Source organism: Engystomops pustulosus, chromosome 2 (genome assembly GCF_040894005.1).
Source record: "Engystomops pustulosus chromosome 2, aEngPut4.maternal, whole genome shotgun sequence".
Lineage (NCBI taxonomy): Eukaryota > Metazoa > Chordata > Amphibia > Anura > Leptodactylidae > Engystomops > Engystomops pustulosus.
This window is the reverse complement of record NC_092412.1, coordinates 29,635,481-29,652,152: the sequence shown is the minus strand read 5'-3', so window position 1 is coordinate 29,652,152 and position 16,672 is coordinate 29,635,481. Positions and strand designations below refer to the sequence as shown.

General features: G+C 42.8%; 1 protein-coding gene across 1 annotated transcript in view; it reads left to right on the top strand.

Moving 5' to 3' along the window:
- Positions 1-16,672, top strand: part of MRE11 (MRE11 homolog, double strand break repair nuclease) — a 125,723-nt gene that overhangs the window by 22,146 nt on the left and 86,905 nt on the right. Inside the window, exons 7-8 of the mRNA XM_072134135.1 lie at positions 2,431-2,545; positions 3,536-3,721. Of these exons, the coding sequence (XP_071990236.1) occupies positions 2,431-2,545; positions 3,536-3,721 (301 nt within the window). The remainder of the gene's footprint in view (positions 1-2,430; positions 2,546-3,535; positions 3,722-16,672) is intronic.

Here is a 16,672-nt window from a genome sequence, read left to right as displayed (position 1 = left end):
GCTCGCTCTCTCTTTCTCCTGCTCTCTGTCTCTTTCTCCTGCTCGCTGTCTCTTTCTCCTGCTCGCTCTCTCTTTCTCCTGCTCGCTCTCTCTTTCTCCTGCTCGCTCTCTCTTTCTCCTGCTCGCTCTCTCTATCTCCTGCTCGCTCTCTCTATCTCCTGCTCTCCGTCTCTTTCTCCTGCTCGCTGTCTCTTTCTCCTGCTCGCTGTCTCTTTCTCCTGCTCGCTGTCTCTTTCTCCTGCTCGCTCTCTCTTTCTCCTGCTCGCTCTCTCTTTCTCCTGCTCGCTCTCTCTTTCTCCTGCTCGCTCTCTCTTTCTCCTGCTCGCTCTCTCTTTCTCCTGCTCGCTCTCTCTTTCTCCTGCTCGCTCTCTCTTTCTCCTGCTCGCTCTCTCTTTCTCCTGCTCGCTCTCTTTCTCCTGCTCGCTCTCTCTTTCTCCTGCTCGCTCTCTCTTTCTCCTGCTCGCTCTCTCTTTCTCCTGCTCTCTGTCTCTTTCTCCTGCTCTCTGTCTCTTTCTCCTGCTCTCTGTCTCTTTCTCCTGCTCGCTGTCTCTTTCTCCTGCTCTCTGTCTCTTTCTCCTGCTCTCTGTCTCTTTCTCCTGCTCGCTGTCTCTTTCTCCTGCTCTCTGTCTCTTTCTCCTGCTCTCTGTCTCTTTCTCCTGCTCTCTGTCTCTTTCTCCTGCTCGCTGTCTCTTTCTCCTGCTCGCTGTCTCTTTCTCCTGCTCTCTGTCTCCTTCTCCTGCTCTCCTTCTCCTGCTCTCCTTCTCCTGCTCGCTGTCTCTTTCTCCTGCTCTCTGTCTCTTTCTCCTGCTCGCTGTCTCTTTCTCCTGCTCTCTGTCTCTTTCTCCTGCTCGCTGTCTCTTTCTCCTGCTCGCTGTCTTTCTCCTGCTCTCTGTCTCTTTCTCCTGCTCGCTGTCTCTTTCTCTTGCTCGCTGTCTCTTTCTCTTGCTCGCTGTCTCTTTCTCTTGCTCGCTGTCTCTTTCTCCTGCTCGCTGTCTCTTTCTCCTGCTCTCCTTCTCTTTCTCCTGCTCGCTGTCTCTTTCTCCTGCTCGCTGTCTCTTTCTCCTGCTCTCTGTCTCTTTCTCCTGCTCGCTGTCTCTTTCTCTTGCTCGCTGTCTCTTTCTCTTGCTCGCTGTCTCTTTCTCTTGCTCGCTGTCTCTTTCTCTTGCTCGCTGTCTCTTTCTCCTGCTCTCTGTCTCTTTCTCCTGCTCGCTGTCTCTTTCTCCTGCTCTCTGTCTCTTTCTCCTGCTCGCTGTCTCTTTCTCTTGCTCGCTGTCTCTTTCTCTTGCTCGCTGTCTCTTTCTCTTGCTCGCTGTCTCTTTCTCTTGCTCGCTCTCTCTTTCTCCTGCTCGCTCTCTCTTTCTCCTGCTCGCTCTCTCTTTCTCCTGCTCGCTCTCTCTTTCTCCTGCTCGCTCTCTCTTTCTCCTGCTCGCTCTCTCTATCTCCTGCTCTCCTTCTCTATCTCCTGCTCGCTGTCTCTTTCTCCTGCTCGCTGTCTCTTTCTCCTGCTCGCTGTCTCTTTCTCCTGCTCGCTGTCTCTTTCTCCTGCTCGCTGTCTCTTTCTCCTGCTCGCTGTCTCTTTCTCCTGCTCGCTGTCTCTTTTCATCTCTCAGTTTTTCCTATATACTGTTGGATACCAGATATTTCCTGCTCTCTCCTGTGGTAGTGTCTATTACAGTGAGACTTGTACTGGAGGATATATAACAACCCTGAACTTTGCAGTAATTATTCTGTGTGTGGTCTGGGTCAGAGGCTAATGCCTGGCAGGGTCTATCACACGTAATGGGCTCAGAAATGACTCTAAAAGTGTTTTTCAATCAGACGATACAGATAGACGCCGCCGCTCCGCTCTACCGTTACACGCCGTTCCCTCACTATTAATATTACGCAGAATACATCTCATCTCATACAACTCCTTCCAATTTATCCTCAAATGTCAAGTATTTTCCTTCCAGGATGTGAAAAAAATAAATTTAAATAAGATTTGATGACTCTATTTCTTGATGTGAATGTAAAATCTCCTGGGAATTGCTGAAAGTGGCAAGTACAGCGGGAAGATAATTGGCTTAAAGGGGTTGTCTGGGGTCTGGTGAATGAAGTTCTATATAAGCCTCTCCTGACTTGTCTGCTGTAGTAAAGACTCAAACTTCCTGTGAAATAACTGTCAATCAGTGAGCAGGACCGCCCACTGGACTCCTAAACCCAGAAATAAGATGACTTTTGAGATTCCTTATCACTTCAATGATGTAATATATTGCACATTTGACTAAAAGAAGAATCTTCTCCCGCTTTAGGCTTGGGGGGAGCAGTGTGCCCTGTATTGTGCATGGCTTCTCAGTATACCTGATGTAACCAGACATGGCAGGGTATTACCATATTCTGCTACAAGACTCCACATCCCGTGTCATAATTTGCATTTCTGTCTCTCTTCAGGCTCCATCCCAGATGAAAGACTATATCGGATGTTTGTCAACAAGCAGGTTACAATGCTGCGCCCCCGGGAGGATGAGTCCAGCTGGTTCAACCTATTTGTAATTCATCAGAACAGGTAAGGTTCAGCGACGGATCCTCGGAGTACGGCCGGGACTTATGGTCTGCGTCAGGGAAGCTCATGGAATTTTTGCATTTGTTATGAAAGTTATAAAAGGGAAACATGTTTTACCCTAATAAACTATTAACTGCCTCAGGAAGGGGATTGAATCTCCTTTCTAGAAATGTTTCTGTTATAAAAAAAACCTTCTAAAAAAGCTTCTTCAAAGTCAAGCAAATATGACTTGAGATGAGTCAAGTTTAGTGGTTGCAGGAGCAGTGTCGATTCAGCAGCCCCTATCTTCTGTTCTATAGCAGCAAGAAACCTGCTTCTTGTGTCATTTTAAAGATAAGACTTTGATCTTTTTAGGTCCCATCAAGCTTATGGATCAACAGCAATGGACGTAGAGGGTAACTCTTTATCTGCAGTCAGCATTTCCAGCTAGTCTTTATGTTGCTGTATCTCCTATTCTAAGTACTATAGAACAGAAGATAGGGGCTTCTGCAGTGACACTCCCCTTGCAACTACTAAAATTGACTCATCTCATGTGAAAAATGAGGTGCCTGACTTTGGTGGAGGGTTTATTTAAAGGGTAACATGAAAAAAATTAGTGTTAGCACAGCTGTAGAGAGCCTTTGACAACAATTCCAACGATAACAAGTGCATATGTTAACATAGCGTTAGCAAACACATTTGTTGACGTAAAGTTGTTAAAACCAAATTGTTAACACATGCGTTTTGGGGATATCTGAGGCCACTACCCGGAGAATGGGAGTCTTTTGCACGACACATTGGCAGACCAGTAGAGCAGCCCGGGATTGCTGCCCAATGTACTAAGAATGTGGGACCCCCTATAAGTTATGGGAGGTACAAAGGTGTAGAGAGTCCGACAATTGGAAATCTGCAGGAAATCCAGATATATTACAGCTCAACTGCTGCGTTTTGGTCCCATGTACAGTGGTCTTCTTTACGGCTACATATCTGCTGACTCCGCCTCTTTTGTTGCAGAAGTAAACATGGAGCGACGAATTACATCCCGGAGCAGTTTTTGGATGACTTTTTGGATTTGGTGATTTGGGGCCACGAACACGAGTGTAAGATCGCACCAGTGAGGAACGAGCAGCAACTCTTCTACGTTTCACAGCCTGGGAGTTCGGTGGCCACTTCCCTGTCCCCCGGGGAGGCAATAAAGAAGTAAGTGCTGAGTTTTTTTTTTCGCGGGAATTCCCAATTCTCAGTATTTGTTATCGTAAGGTGAAGTGTGCTGTGTTATATGTCATGGCTGAGACCCAACAATATAGAGAAAGCGGGTAATTAAATATCCTAAAGGTGGGAAAACACAATTAAATAAGTAAACTTTGGGTGTCTGCAGCCACCACTAGAGGGAGCATTTTGTATTCTACGGTTTTAGTTAATTCAACTTCCCATTTGATTCAACTTCAATGTTAACTGTATGCAGTGATCTGGAGCAAAGTGATAGCAGTGATAGACCACCCCTCCAAGTTCATGAAATACTTGGGCAGATCACTAATAACACAGTCTTCCTGATCGTAGAGAGAACTCTGCAGCTGTTTATTGTTGCTGAGTTCTCTTGGACACAGTATATTCGCTCGGGATGGAAATGTATCCAGTGTCTGCAGCCATAATGTTCCTTACACCAATGTAACCACTTAATTCGGTCACTGATGGCATAAGACCAATAGTTGTTTTCAGTAGGTATGACAGTATTGTCCAACAGAGAATATGGACAGAGCATAAAACAGTTGACCAGACTGTAGTGTATCAGCAGTTCAACAGGATGGAGTTTTGGCAGGAATTTATTATTCAGCCACAGTGTCAATCATGGTGTGTGGGTGGGGTAATCCGGACTCTTGCTATTATTCACTGTGTGGGGCGGAGTAATCAGGACTCTCGCTATTATTCACTGTGTGTGGGCGGATTAATCAGGACTCTCGCTGCCAATGACTGTGTGGGCGGAGTCGTCAGGAGTCTCGCTGCCAATGACTGTATGTGGGTGGAGTAATCAGGACTCTCACTGCCAATCACTGTGTGTGGGCAGAGTAATCAGGACTCTCATTATCAATCACTCTCCATGTCAATCACCTTGTGTGGGCAGGGTAATCACATAAACCTATACATCACAGATCTCAGTTTTTTTTCTGTCTCATATCCAGCTCACAAGTTCTCTTGAAGTTTTGCTCCCAGTCCATATTCTTGGTTGTTAGATTGAATAACCGTACTTTAGGATGCAGGCTGGGGGTACATATAAAAAAAAGTGGTAATTATGGGAGCAGGTAGTTTGCCAAACTTCCTTTCAGTAGTTCTCTTAAAGAACCCAGTGGTCAACTTGTCTTTAGCCTAAAATAGCTGATAACAGAGAACAAATAGGTAACTTTCAATTATACATTGTAATATGATGGACTGAATATTAAATGTATGGAGTGTTGCTATAGTAGAAACAGAAGGAATATTTTCCGCTTGGATGCGTGTGAGCGGCGAGGAGCGGGTACATAATACTGCAGCGCGTTATTTCATATCGCATGTTCAGGATTTGCATAGTAGTCAAAAATAGAAACCAATTTCATGCACCGCGGCACAGAATCGATGACTTTCCATTCTGCTTTTTATTAGTATGTACATAGGATGGCAGGGCTGTGCTTTCTTACAATAGGAGATAATGAGTAGGGGGGGTTAGGGGGCGGGAAACATGTAACCCCTTATAATTTTGCTTTCACTCTGGTCTATATGAAATTTGCATAGGTTAACTGAGAAAAGCTGAACCCTAAAAATACAAATTCAGGAACTTTATATGGAAATTTCTCTGCACACTTAAAGGGGATCTCCACCCATTCTGCAGATTGCTGGACCTTGCTTTATGGAAGACCCCGTTTTGGAGACACATCTATTCATGTCTGCCAACAATTGACTCGAAAAGCAGGGGAGCATGAAAATTATTTGGCTAACCACACCCTCATTTTATACACCACACCCAGTATGGATTGAGACACACCCTTTTGTAAAGATACATTATGGACTGTACATGACGGTTACACCCCTATTTTATGATATTCCCAGAACATAAAATGGCCGGATGAGACAAAACAAAATTTCCTGAGAATGGGTTTCTCTGATCTTTTAGGAATTTTTGGGGGGTCTCAAGGAAGTACTTGTCAGGTTGTCAAGTATTTCTATAAGCCAGAGCAGGAAGTAGGGCCGGCACCATCATTGGGCATACCTGGGCAAGTGCTGGGGCCCAGAGCTGCTGGAGGGGCCCACATAAGGCTGTATATAAGGAATCCATAGCGTGTGAGGGATCTTATATAAAATAATCATGAGGGGGCTGTTTGGTGTGATAAACTAGGGAACAGGGGACTGTTTTAGTTTCTGAATTTTTACTGTAGTTCACTGAAAGTTCACTGCAAAGGGGCCCACTGAGACTGTGTTGCCCAGGGGCCAACTGAAACCTGGAGCCGACCCTGGCAAGGAGCATCTGCTAAGAGAGTGTCTCGCTGTGTACAACCTTGGGATTGGTTCTCACAAACATCTGACATGGAGACGCCCCTTTAATTCCTACTTTTTTTCATAAATTGTCAGACTTTACCGTATTAGGATAAATGTATTTGTTTTCTCTTTGTAGAATTAGCCGATTATCTAAAAACGTGAAACAAAGTTTCGTCATTTTTACCTTTAAAGTTTTTTTTTAAAATAAGCAGTAAAATTGAATAAACCTTGTTAAAAATCTGTACGTGTCAATCAGTCACCTTTCCCCAGGTTTAGCTACAGATGCAGAGGGTACATATACTCTGCCAATGGCAGGCTGTAATATAGATACACTTGTATTGCAGTATATTGGATAAGCAATCAGAACCACTAGGGTTAAAGAACCCTAGTGGGCCTGAAATAAAAAAAAATGTAAATGAAAAAATAAATGAAAAATATACAGGCAGTCCCCGGGTTACATACAAGATAGGGTCTGTAGGTTTGTTCTTAAGTTGAATTTGTATGTAAGTCAGAACTGTATATTTTATCATTGTAATCCCAGCCAGAACTTTTTTGGTCTCTGTGACAATTGGATTTTAAAAATGTTGGGTTGTCATAAGAATCAGGATTAACACTAAAGCTTCATTACAGACACCTGTGATAACTGTTACAGCTGATTATTGTAGCCTAGGGCTAAAGTACAATAAATTACCAATATCCAGAGGTCCGTTTGTAACTAGGGGTCGTATGTAAGTCGAGTGTAGGGGACCGCCTGTATTAAAAATTCCCTAGAACAAATATAAAATAAACAAAAAATCATAAACCTTCTTGGTCTCCCCTTTGCCCCAAAATGTCTGATTTGTCAAAATATAAAACTGATTATTCCCTTTCATATACACTGTAAAAGAAAAAAGCACCCGAATGTCCAAATTGACATTTTTTCTGCATTTTGCCTCCCATAAAAACGTAAACAAAAGGTTGTACCGTTGTACAAACGGTATAATTGAAAATGTTATCCCGTCCTGCAAAAAAAGGACCTCTTAGACGGAACCTGTCACCAGAATGCTCTTTTTCAAAGGTGACAGTTTCTAATAGAGACAGAATAGTCCTTATCACACATGTATTTACATAATTTCTAGGTTACATTAGTTTTAGTAAGATCTGATTATAAAATTTATCTGGCTCCCTGCCAGCTCGCGCATCAAAGTCCTGGGGGTTATGCCTTTCATATTGGAACAGGTGCTTGCTCGTCTGAATCTCCACTCTGCTCATCCCCCTGCTCATTAGTATTCACCCCAAACCCCCTCCCACATTCTCCCTTCATTCCACCTCCCACCCTTTTCCAATATGAAAGGCACAACCCTCAGGACTTTGATGCGCTAGCTGGCAGGGAGCCAGATACATTTTATAATCGGATATTACTAAAACTAAGTAACTTCGAGAAGATGTTAAAACGTGTGATAAGGAATTTTCTGTCCTTATTCAAACCTTTGAAAAAGAGCGTTCTGGCGACAGGTTCCCTTTAACCAGCTCCATACACTGAAGTATGAAAAAAATTCCTCATGCTTTTCTAGATCTCTGCTTGCTGTTATTCTATAGAAACCTTCTATGTTAGATATTTGTCCATGCTGATGTGATGGACATGCAGGTGCACGAGCCTTTATTATCACGGAGAGTAATCAGAGCCTTGTGATATAACGGCTTGTGCACCTGTGGGACATCACATGACCACGGACAGATTTCTATCCACTGGAAGTAAACATAGAAGCTTTCTATACAGGACAGCAAGCAGAGATCAAGAAAACCATAAGGAATTGATACAGAAAGTATATTGGAAAATTGTAGAATTATCCCTTATCAATTATTTGCTGAAAATGGACAACTCCTTGGGGTTTAAAATGACACCAGAACTGTGTTTCTAGGTGCCACACTGTTCACTAGATATTTTGGTTCGGAATGGGCCACTATCATGACGTCTGTGCCCGGGATATGTGAAATTAAGACTTATATGGCAGGTGGGAAAGGGGCCAAAGTCGACCCAACTCTGTCCCGCTTTCACTGTCTCTCCTTTTGTATCTCATCAGTGCCCACCCCACTTTAGAATATGGGTGCTTGTATGTTGTAGAAATGCATTGACAGTCCATAATGTGCATTGTCTACTAAAATATTTCCATGCACTGAAATCCTTTTGAAGCAAAGAGAAGCGGATCCACAATTCTGACTACGTTACCCACCGCCTGCCGTTACTGTGTGGCCCGGACCCAAGAGCCGCGCTGGCAACAGCTGGATCCTACTGACGCATTATATACCTCACATGGTGAACACAAAGCAAAAGGCAAATCAACAAAACACAATAACAAAATTGCCTTTTTCTCCCTTCAAAAAAACAAACAAACTACAATTTGTCCTGCAGGCAACGAGCCTTTGTAAAGCCGAAAAATAAAAAATAATGTTACAGCCGAGCAACACAAAAATATATGTTTTTGCTAAATTGTTTGTTTTTAATTGGACACGAGTAGTAAAACATATAAAATATGTACCGTATATACTCGAGTATAAGCCGATCCGAGTATAAGCCGAGGCCCCTAATTTTACCACAAAATACTGGGAAAACCTATTGACTCGAGTATAAGCCGAAGGTGGGAAATGCATTGGTCACAGCCTCCCCAGTATATAGCCAGCCAGGCTCTGCCCTGGTGTATATAGCCAGCCAGCCCCTGCCCCAGTGTATATAGCCTGCCAGACACTGCCCCAGTGTATATAGCCTGCCAGACCCTGCCCCAGTGTATATAGCCTGCCAGACCCTCCCCCAGTGTATATAGCCTGCCAGACACTGCCCCAGTGTATATAGCCTGCCGCTGCTGCCGGACAGATCGCACAGAAGATACAGGGGTCACCGGAAAGGTGAGTTTAGATATATTTATTTTTTTGACTCGAGTATAAGCCGAGTTTGGGTTTTTCAGCACATTTTTTGTGCTGAAAAACTAGGCTTATACTCGAGTATATAAGGTATTTAAAATTAGTAATTTTCATAATTCTGGCAACCCGCAGAGTAAAGATGAACCAAAATCCCACAAAAACGAATCCCATTTTTATAAAAAATTTAAATCTTCTGTTAAACACACTGGGGCAGATTTACTTACCCGGCCCATTCGCGATCCAGCAGCGCGTTCTCTGCGGTGGATTCAGGTCCGGCCGGGATTCACTAAGGCAGTTCCTCCGACGTCCACCAGGTGGCGCTGCTGCGCTGAAGAGCATCGGAACGCACTGGAATACACCGAGCCCGGCTGAGGTAAGGTAAGTGAAAGCTCCGCGACACATTTTCCGTTTTTAAATGCAGCGGTTTTTCCGAATACGTCGGGTTTTCGTTCGGCCACGCCCCCGATTGCCGTCGCGCGCATGCCGGCGCCGATGCGCCACAATCCGAACGCGTGCGCCAAAATCCCGGGGCAATTCAGGGAAAATCGGCGCAAATCGGAAATATTCGGGTAACACGTCGGGAAACCGCGAATCGGGCCCTTAGTAAATGACCCCCACTATATTTACCCCACAAAGATGATGTTATGACCCATCTCACTAAAAACAAACCCTCATACAGCTATTGGGACAAAAAAAATTTAAAACTTATGGCTTCCAGAATGAGTCTTTCTACTGTCAACTGGGTGGTTCTGGGCTGCACCGGCCTTGCTCCGCCCCTATGACAGTAGAGATTCAAAAAAATACAGTGTGATACTCCCTGATGACATTCATGGGTCTTCATGTCAACCAACTTAGAGAATTCAGGACCCCGCTGTCCCCTATCACTTCATTCATCCATTAAATATTAATCTCTGATCCTCCAAAGGTCCGACTCTTTCACTTCCTGATCCGATCTCTTTCTAGTCCAGAAGTGATGTTCTGACACAGGACCACTCACACACCTGACACAGGACGGCAGGGACCCCCTCCAGACAATGCAGTCACATCGACAGAGACTTCATTATTATTGTAGAACAGCCACAAGTCCTTTCAGCACCATGGATAGCGGCTTTCATTGTGGGAACTGATTTCACAATGAAGAAGAAAAATTCTGTCCCAACAGTAGTGTCGGCAAAGGGACAGGAGGCACTTTTCAGGAATCCGGAGCCATGGATTCTTTTTGCTTGTTACCCCTGCCTTGGGTCATCCGAGATTCTTGGATTCAAGTATTCTTACATTTTACCCCAATTAAACTGCCACCCACCTCCGGTATGTGCAGAGGAGGGTCATATTTTGACTGAGATGAGTCAAGTTAAGAGGCTGCAAGGGGAGTTTCATTTCAGAATCACCAATCTTCAGTTCTATAGAAACTAGAAACCCGTTGGGGCACCTTTATTTGCCCGTCCCTGTGCGTTCCCCGAGGTGCGTTGTCCGCCGAGAATGCACATCTGCCGCCATTCACTTACATCGTGCGCCCGATATCCTGTATGTGTCGCTCCCTGCTCAGGTTCGCTGGAGTTCACCATCTTCTTCCCAGTGTATGTAAGTGCATGGGTGCAACACAATTTAAATGTTAAATCCCGCACCCAGTCCGAATCAGTCGGATCGTCTTGACGGCCACGGATTTGTGTCACATAAAAGCTGCCGCCGATGCGCCAACAACCGATCGCGTGCGCCAAAAACCCTTGCTAAATGCGGCGGAAATCGGCAGAATATCCGACGATAGTGTGGTCCGTGGACCCTTAGTAAATGAGCCCCGTTGTGTCATATTACAGATCGGAATCTCATCTTTCAGGCTTGTTTTTCTGTGTTCTTAAGAATTGGAGAATTGGCAGTTAAAGGAAATGTATTACTTTTGCAAAAGTAAAAAAAACCTACCGTATTTTTCGGACTATAAGGCGCACAAAAAATCCTTTTGATTTTCTCAGAAATCAAAAGGTGCGCCTTATAGTCCAGTGTGCCTTATATATGAACCATACTTGCAGACAACAGCTACATTGCACTGTGCACAGGTCTGCCACCTGCTGGTCATTCATCCTTATAATCAGGTGCGCCTTATAATCCGGTGCGCCTTATATATGAATCTAGACAATTTAGCAGGCAATTATTGATGGTGCGCCTTATAGTGCGAAAAATACTGTACATATACTCACCAACTCTACTCTTCATTGTGATCCTGATGCTGGTCCTCGCTAATCTTGGCACGGCATAATCACCTAGAAAAAAAGAGTTATAAAAAGCAGCCGCTAATTATTCACACCTCCTGTGAATGCCATGCGAGAGGTGGGAATTCACCCCTCCTTCTTCATAGATGCCTCCCTCTCCCATGTTGGTGAGGGAGTGTAACGTCAGGATTTTTAGATGAGATTTTCTTCTTTATTATGACTCTAAAGCATGTTTCTAGGCGTAATAAAACGAAAATTGGGACATTTGAAGTGACACTCTAAAAGTGACCAATCTCATGCGAAATATGACTCTTCTCTGCTCCTCATTTCCACGTGCCACAACTCTGGGGAAAAGGGCGAGGAGCACAATTTTGGTATCATTCTCTTTTTTTTTTTTTTGGAAAGGTGGAATCACATTTGATAAAAAATTGATGAGCTTGGAGTTCCACTTTAAGGGCATATATATATTATTAATTTGTATTGGTCAGCCAAGGAAATGATTCATGGCCAGAATTGTGTGTATTATAGAGCTTATAATACCTCAATACCCAATTCATTACTTTAGTTTAATAAAGTTTTGTTTTTGTTCATTGCGTTTTCTTTATGACTCTTTGTCACTCCTGTACTTGTATAACCCGCATGTACTAGGAGCTGAAAGCCTATTACTCAGGTGTATTATTAGATCACTTACAGTATTAAACCTTTCAACTCCTGGGAAGAAATTTAATAAATTACCTCGAGTCGAAGGGTTTTAGCTGTGGGCACTTGGAAGTGGAATAAGTCATAAGAGTCATAAAGTTCCGGGAAATTGTTAGAGTAAATGATAAAAAAAAAGAGAATAAAAAGTGAAATAGGTTTAGATGTGACCTGAGTAATAGATATGCCATGTAATGACTACTGTGGGGGACAGGGCAATATAGAATAAAGTGAAGAGATGGCAGTAACATTAGAGAGGTGATTACATGAGAACCCTTCCTGTATCCTTCTCGTTTGGCTATTGAAGGCTTTTTTATTTTTTTTGTTTTTTACGTTTTCCGTTTAACTCTGCCTGCAAAAATCCATTACCGATACTTTACCGATACTGACGGTATATATAACCCCTTCAAGACCCATGGTCATTGGTACCGGATTGTCCAGGTAAATTTTTGACGTTCTGCTAGGCACTTCTTTTACATGACAATATCTCTGGAAAAGTTTTACATATCATAACAATTTTTACTTTTTTTCATTTTTTCAAGACGCGTGAGACTTAATCTTGATAGTTTTAATAATAACATATTTAAAATTTGCCCACAATTGACTACAAATGGGAAAAAAATAAGCTTTTTTAAAAAATTTTCCCAATTAAAGGTGTTTTCGCACAAAGGAAAGTTAGGCCCTATCCATGGGATAGAGGCTAACTTTCTGATCAGTGGGGTTCTCAGTGCTGAGACCCCCACAGATTGTGAAAATTAGGGGTCCGTTGGACCCCTGGTCGCTCCGTGAAATTGATGGAGCAGACGGCCGCACATGACCGTTCTGCTCCATTAATCTCTATGGAGCTCAGCCGTGGATAGGGCCTAACTTTTCTTCATGGGAAACCCCCTTTAAAATGTTCACTTTTACCAAATTACGTTATAAGTATTAAGAGCATTATTCCTACACCCTTTCCCAAGTTTGGCTACAGATGCAGAGGGTGCATATACTAAAAAATTCTAAAAAGTGATAGTCTTTCCTGCAGCTCCTTCTACATTCTGGCTGGAGGGGTGCACACTTCAAACGATTATATTGTACAACCTCTTTATCACTTTCTATTAAAAAAAATTAAGTTTTTATTTTTATGTGCAAAACAGCAAAAAACTGGACAATTGGGTGCTATTTTCCATTATGGGGTTCACCGCCCGGAATAATTGTTTTTTAAAAAAATATTTAACCGCATGTGGCTTTTTTCAAGGAGTAAAACGTCCAGTACAAGCATCTATGACTCTTGTACAGGCGTTGATGCACCCTCTGGTTCCTGTCTTCCCTCTTATAGTCTTGTATCGGCTCTAACGGTCTCTAGATGCTGCGCACTTGCATGCTGTGAATGTGAGAGTTGCTAATGTGAAGAAAAGTGCATCCACTTCTGGGATCCATTAAATATATATATATATATATATAACGTGACATTTATATTCTTAGACTGTAAGAGTGGTGATAAGATGAAGAAAAGTTTCTCTTCTTAGTGTTTAGATATTTTTAAGGAGTAAGAACCCAGATTAAATATCTCTTTATATCAAAAAAATTAATGGAAACCTACCACCTTAATAGGTAGATCCGGTGGCAGGTTCCTCTTATATATAGTAGTATAGCCCTTTTTAGGGCTAATCCTTTAGTTGCCCAAATCTGTTATAATTTTTAATGCCCCTTATATGCAAATTTACTAAAGAGGCTACTGGGGCGTGGAGTACCCGGAGCTGAGGCTTATAAAAGATTTGGGCAACTGAAGGATTAGCCCTAAAAAGGGCTATACTACTATAGATAAGAGGAACCTGCCACCGGATCTACCTTAATAGGTAGATCCGTGGTAATAGGTTTCCTTTAAGGAGTTATACCTAGTTTGATTGCTATTACCCATAGGGGGATAACAATCTGACCAGTGGGGGCCTGACTGGTGGGACCCCCAACAATGACGAGAATGGACCCACACCGGACATGGCCTCCATTCTAACTAATGGATGGAGCTGCAAGTCAGTCGTGTCCTGCTCTATTCAGTATTATGGGAGTGTCGGGTTAACTATCGAAATTTGGTACATCGGAAGTTCTGCTTCTCTTGAGACAAATAGGGCTTTTCCATGGGCTGTTACGTCAATGGTTTCACCAGGTTTCGAACCGCCAGTACAGAGCGGCACCGCAGTTCGCTCTCTGTCTTGAATCTTTGTTATGTAATCAGTATCACATTGTGTTTTCACATGATATGATGGATGGTAAAAGTCCTGTCTGCAGGCATCAGCTGTGACTTTCCATGCGGAGCCGTTTTATCCCGGCTGACATTTGCTTGTGTTGTTGCGGCTGGTAATGATCTGTAATGTTATTTCATTTTCTCCGTCTGCGTTCCCCGTGTATTGTTCTATTATGAAATCGGCTTTGTCGCAGACGCCTTCAAGGCACAACATGAAGCGCGGTAACCACGTTACAAGTTCTATTTTAAACTTGTGTTTTATGGAGCCCTTTGCCAGAAATCTTACTCAGCTCTATGAAACGAAAATTTCTATAGCTGAAATCTTTCCTCCTAGATCGATGTTACAGCAAATCATTTCTGAAGAATAGCTTCATCCGATCCCCGGGCTTCTATGGACTCCTAAAGAATCGAGAGAAATTCTTATGGAATGGAGAGTCACAGGACGGAAAAGGGGATAACTATCTGATTGGTAGGAGCCTACTGGTGGGACCAATACAGATGATGGGAATGCACTGATCATGGGGAAGAGGTCTGATCTCACTAATGGATGTGGGTTGATAATGCGTCCTTATTTTCCATTTCAGAAGGGTCAGAAATTGACTTCACAATGAATGGGAGTTGCAGATATAGCCAAGCACTGTTATCACCCCCCCCCCCCCCCCCATCGATTAGATTATTATCCCCTATCCTGTGGATAAATGATAGCAATCAGTCTTGGTACAACCCCTTTAAAGAATGTTATGTACTCATTCAAAAGGGGTCCAACACTTAGTTCCCGCATTGGTCAGATATTTCAACGCCATAGACTGTAGCCTCTTGAATGGGAGGAAAGTTGTAGCTCCCTGGCTCCAGTACTAATCACTACTCACTCGGCATGTAAAAGCCAGAGCCCTCGGAGTGGCGCGGGGGTGAGCTGCGCTCACCTCCTCTCCCCGCGCCGCCGTGTGCCCGCCGTGCTACGGTGAATATAGCCTTAGTTGGAGAAAGTAAAAAAATGTTTGTGCCTAGATTTTGCTGTTACATGCTGTGGCTTCTGTGCTGGTGGACGCACATGTTTAGTCTAATCTCTGGAACCATTTTGTAAATGGGTGATGAAATGATTCCTGCTGTTCCTTCCTTAAATAAAAAAAAAAAAACTTGGTTCCAAAACTGTAATTACCCCTAAACACTTGTGGTTGTGCTATTGCTTTAGATACCCAGCACAAGTATTGTAATGTATTTTTCTGGTGTTTGATCCAGTCATCCTGGGGAGGGGAAAAAGCGGTTGTTAGATAACTCTTGTGGAAAAGTAACAGGCAAGTTGAAATTCAACATACTTTAAACGTAGCTAATCTTTACTCTACTTTATAAAGAAAATTATTATTTTGATTTGTTCAACCCTTTCTATCTGTTTCAGTGTATAGCAGTGTGTAGAGATCTACATTCATTCTGAATTCATATTGACATCTGATGGATAAGGAGAAGCTTTTAAAGTTACTAATGACTTCACTCCTTACAGAACTGAGTTGTCAAACTGTTTATGCTCTAGGTCTGTAAGGTATGTTTTTAGCCACCTCTCTTTATCTGCTGATATGAGAAGGCTTTCAGAAGCACTGCTCACTGCAGGAGAAGAAAGGAGCAGAAAAAACGGATAGCGAAGCCGCTTCCTTTAATAAAGTATATTTCATATTAATAAGAATACTGAAATTGAGAGGAAGTTTTGTTAGCTTTCTGTTAATTAGGGAAGTCAAGCAACCACCATGGATACTAGATGGTCATCCTGGTTTGTCTGGCATTAAGTATAAGCTAATGGTATATTTCTTTTATGGTTCTCTGACTAAAATTCACATTTTGCTTAACTTTTTCCTTCAATTCTATATATTTATTTTTTTTATACTTCTTTTTCCCGATTCTTGTTGCTTAAACTTTTACTCTTAGAGATCGTGACTCATCCAGCTGAGCTTGCAGGTAGATTTGGGCCTACAGTTGGGCTCCCTGTGATTTTCCTGTGCATAGATGATAGATACGAATGTATAATTCACACTTAATGACCGCCCACACACCGCACACTACCTTTCCTTCTAAAATAGCAAAACCTAAATGTGAAGACACAACACTACCATGATGTGCTACAAAGGACTTGGAGTTATACAAAGAAAGGATTGGGCTGGGGGAGGGTTTCTTCCGTGAGGTAAATATTTACCAATGAACATTGAAAAGCCGCCATATTGAATTATTATAGCATAAGTAATGTGATCATCACTTCTCGCTACCACCTGCAGTGATATATATCACTGTATATATTTTATATAGATGGACACTGTGGGTCCCTCAGCCCAGAACCGTACTGCATTGGTCCTTTTTCTGCGGTGGATTTGCTTTATGGCAGCTGCAATAAATTGTCAATTCAAAATAGTGAAGTACTTGGCGGCTACATACTGAGATATTATCAGTATACATGTACACCATGGGGGAGATTTATCATCAAGTATCTGAGGTAAAACTGTTCTAGTTACCCATGGAAACCAATCAGAGCTCAGATTTCATTTTATAAACCGCTGTGGGAAAGTGAAAGCTGAGCTCTGATTGGTTGCAACTAGAACAGTTATGCTTTAAGAGACCTATGATAAATCTGCCCCTATG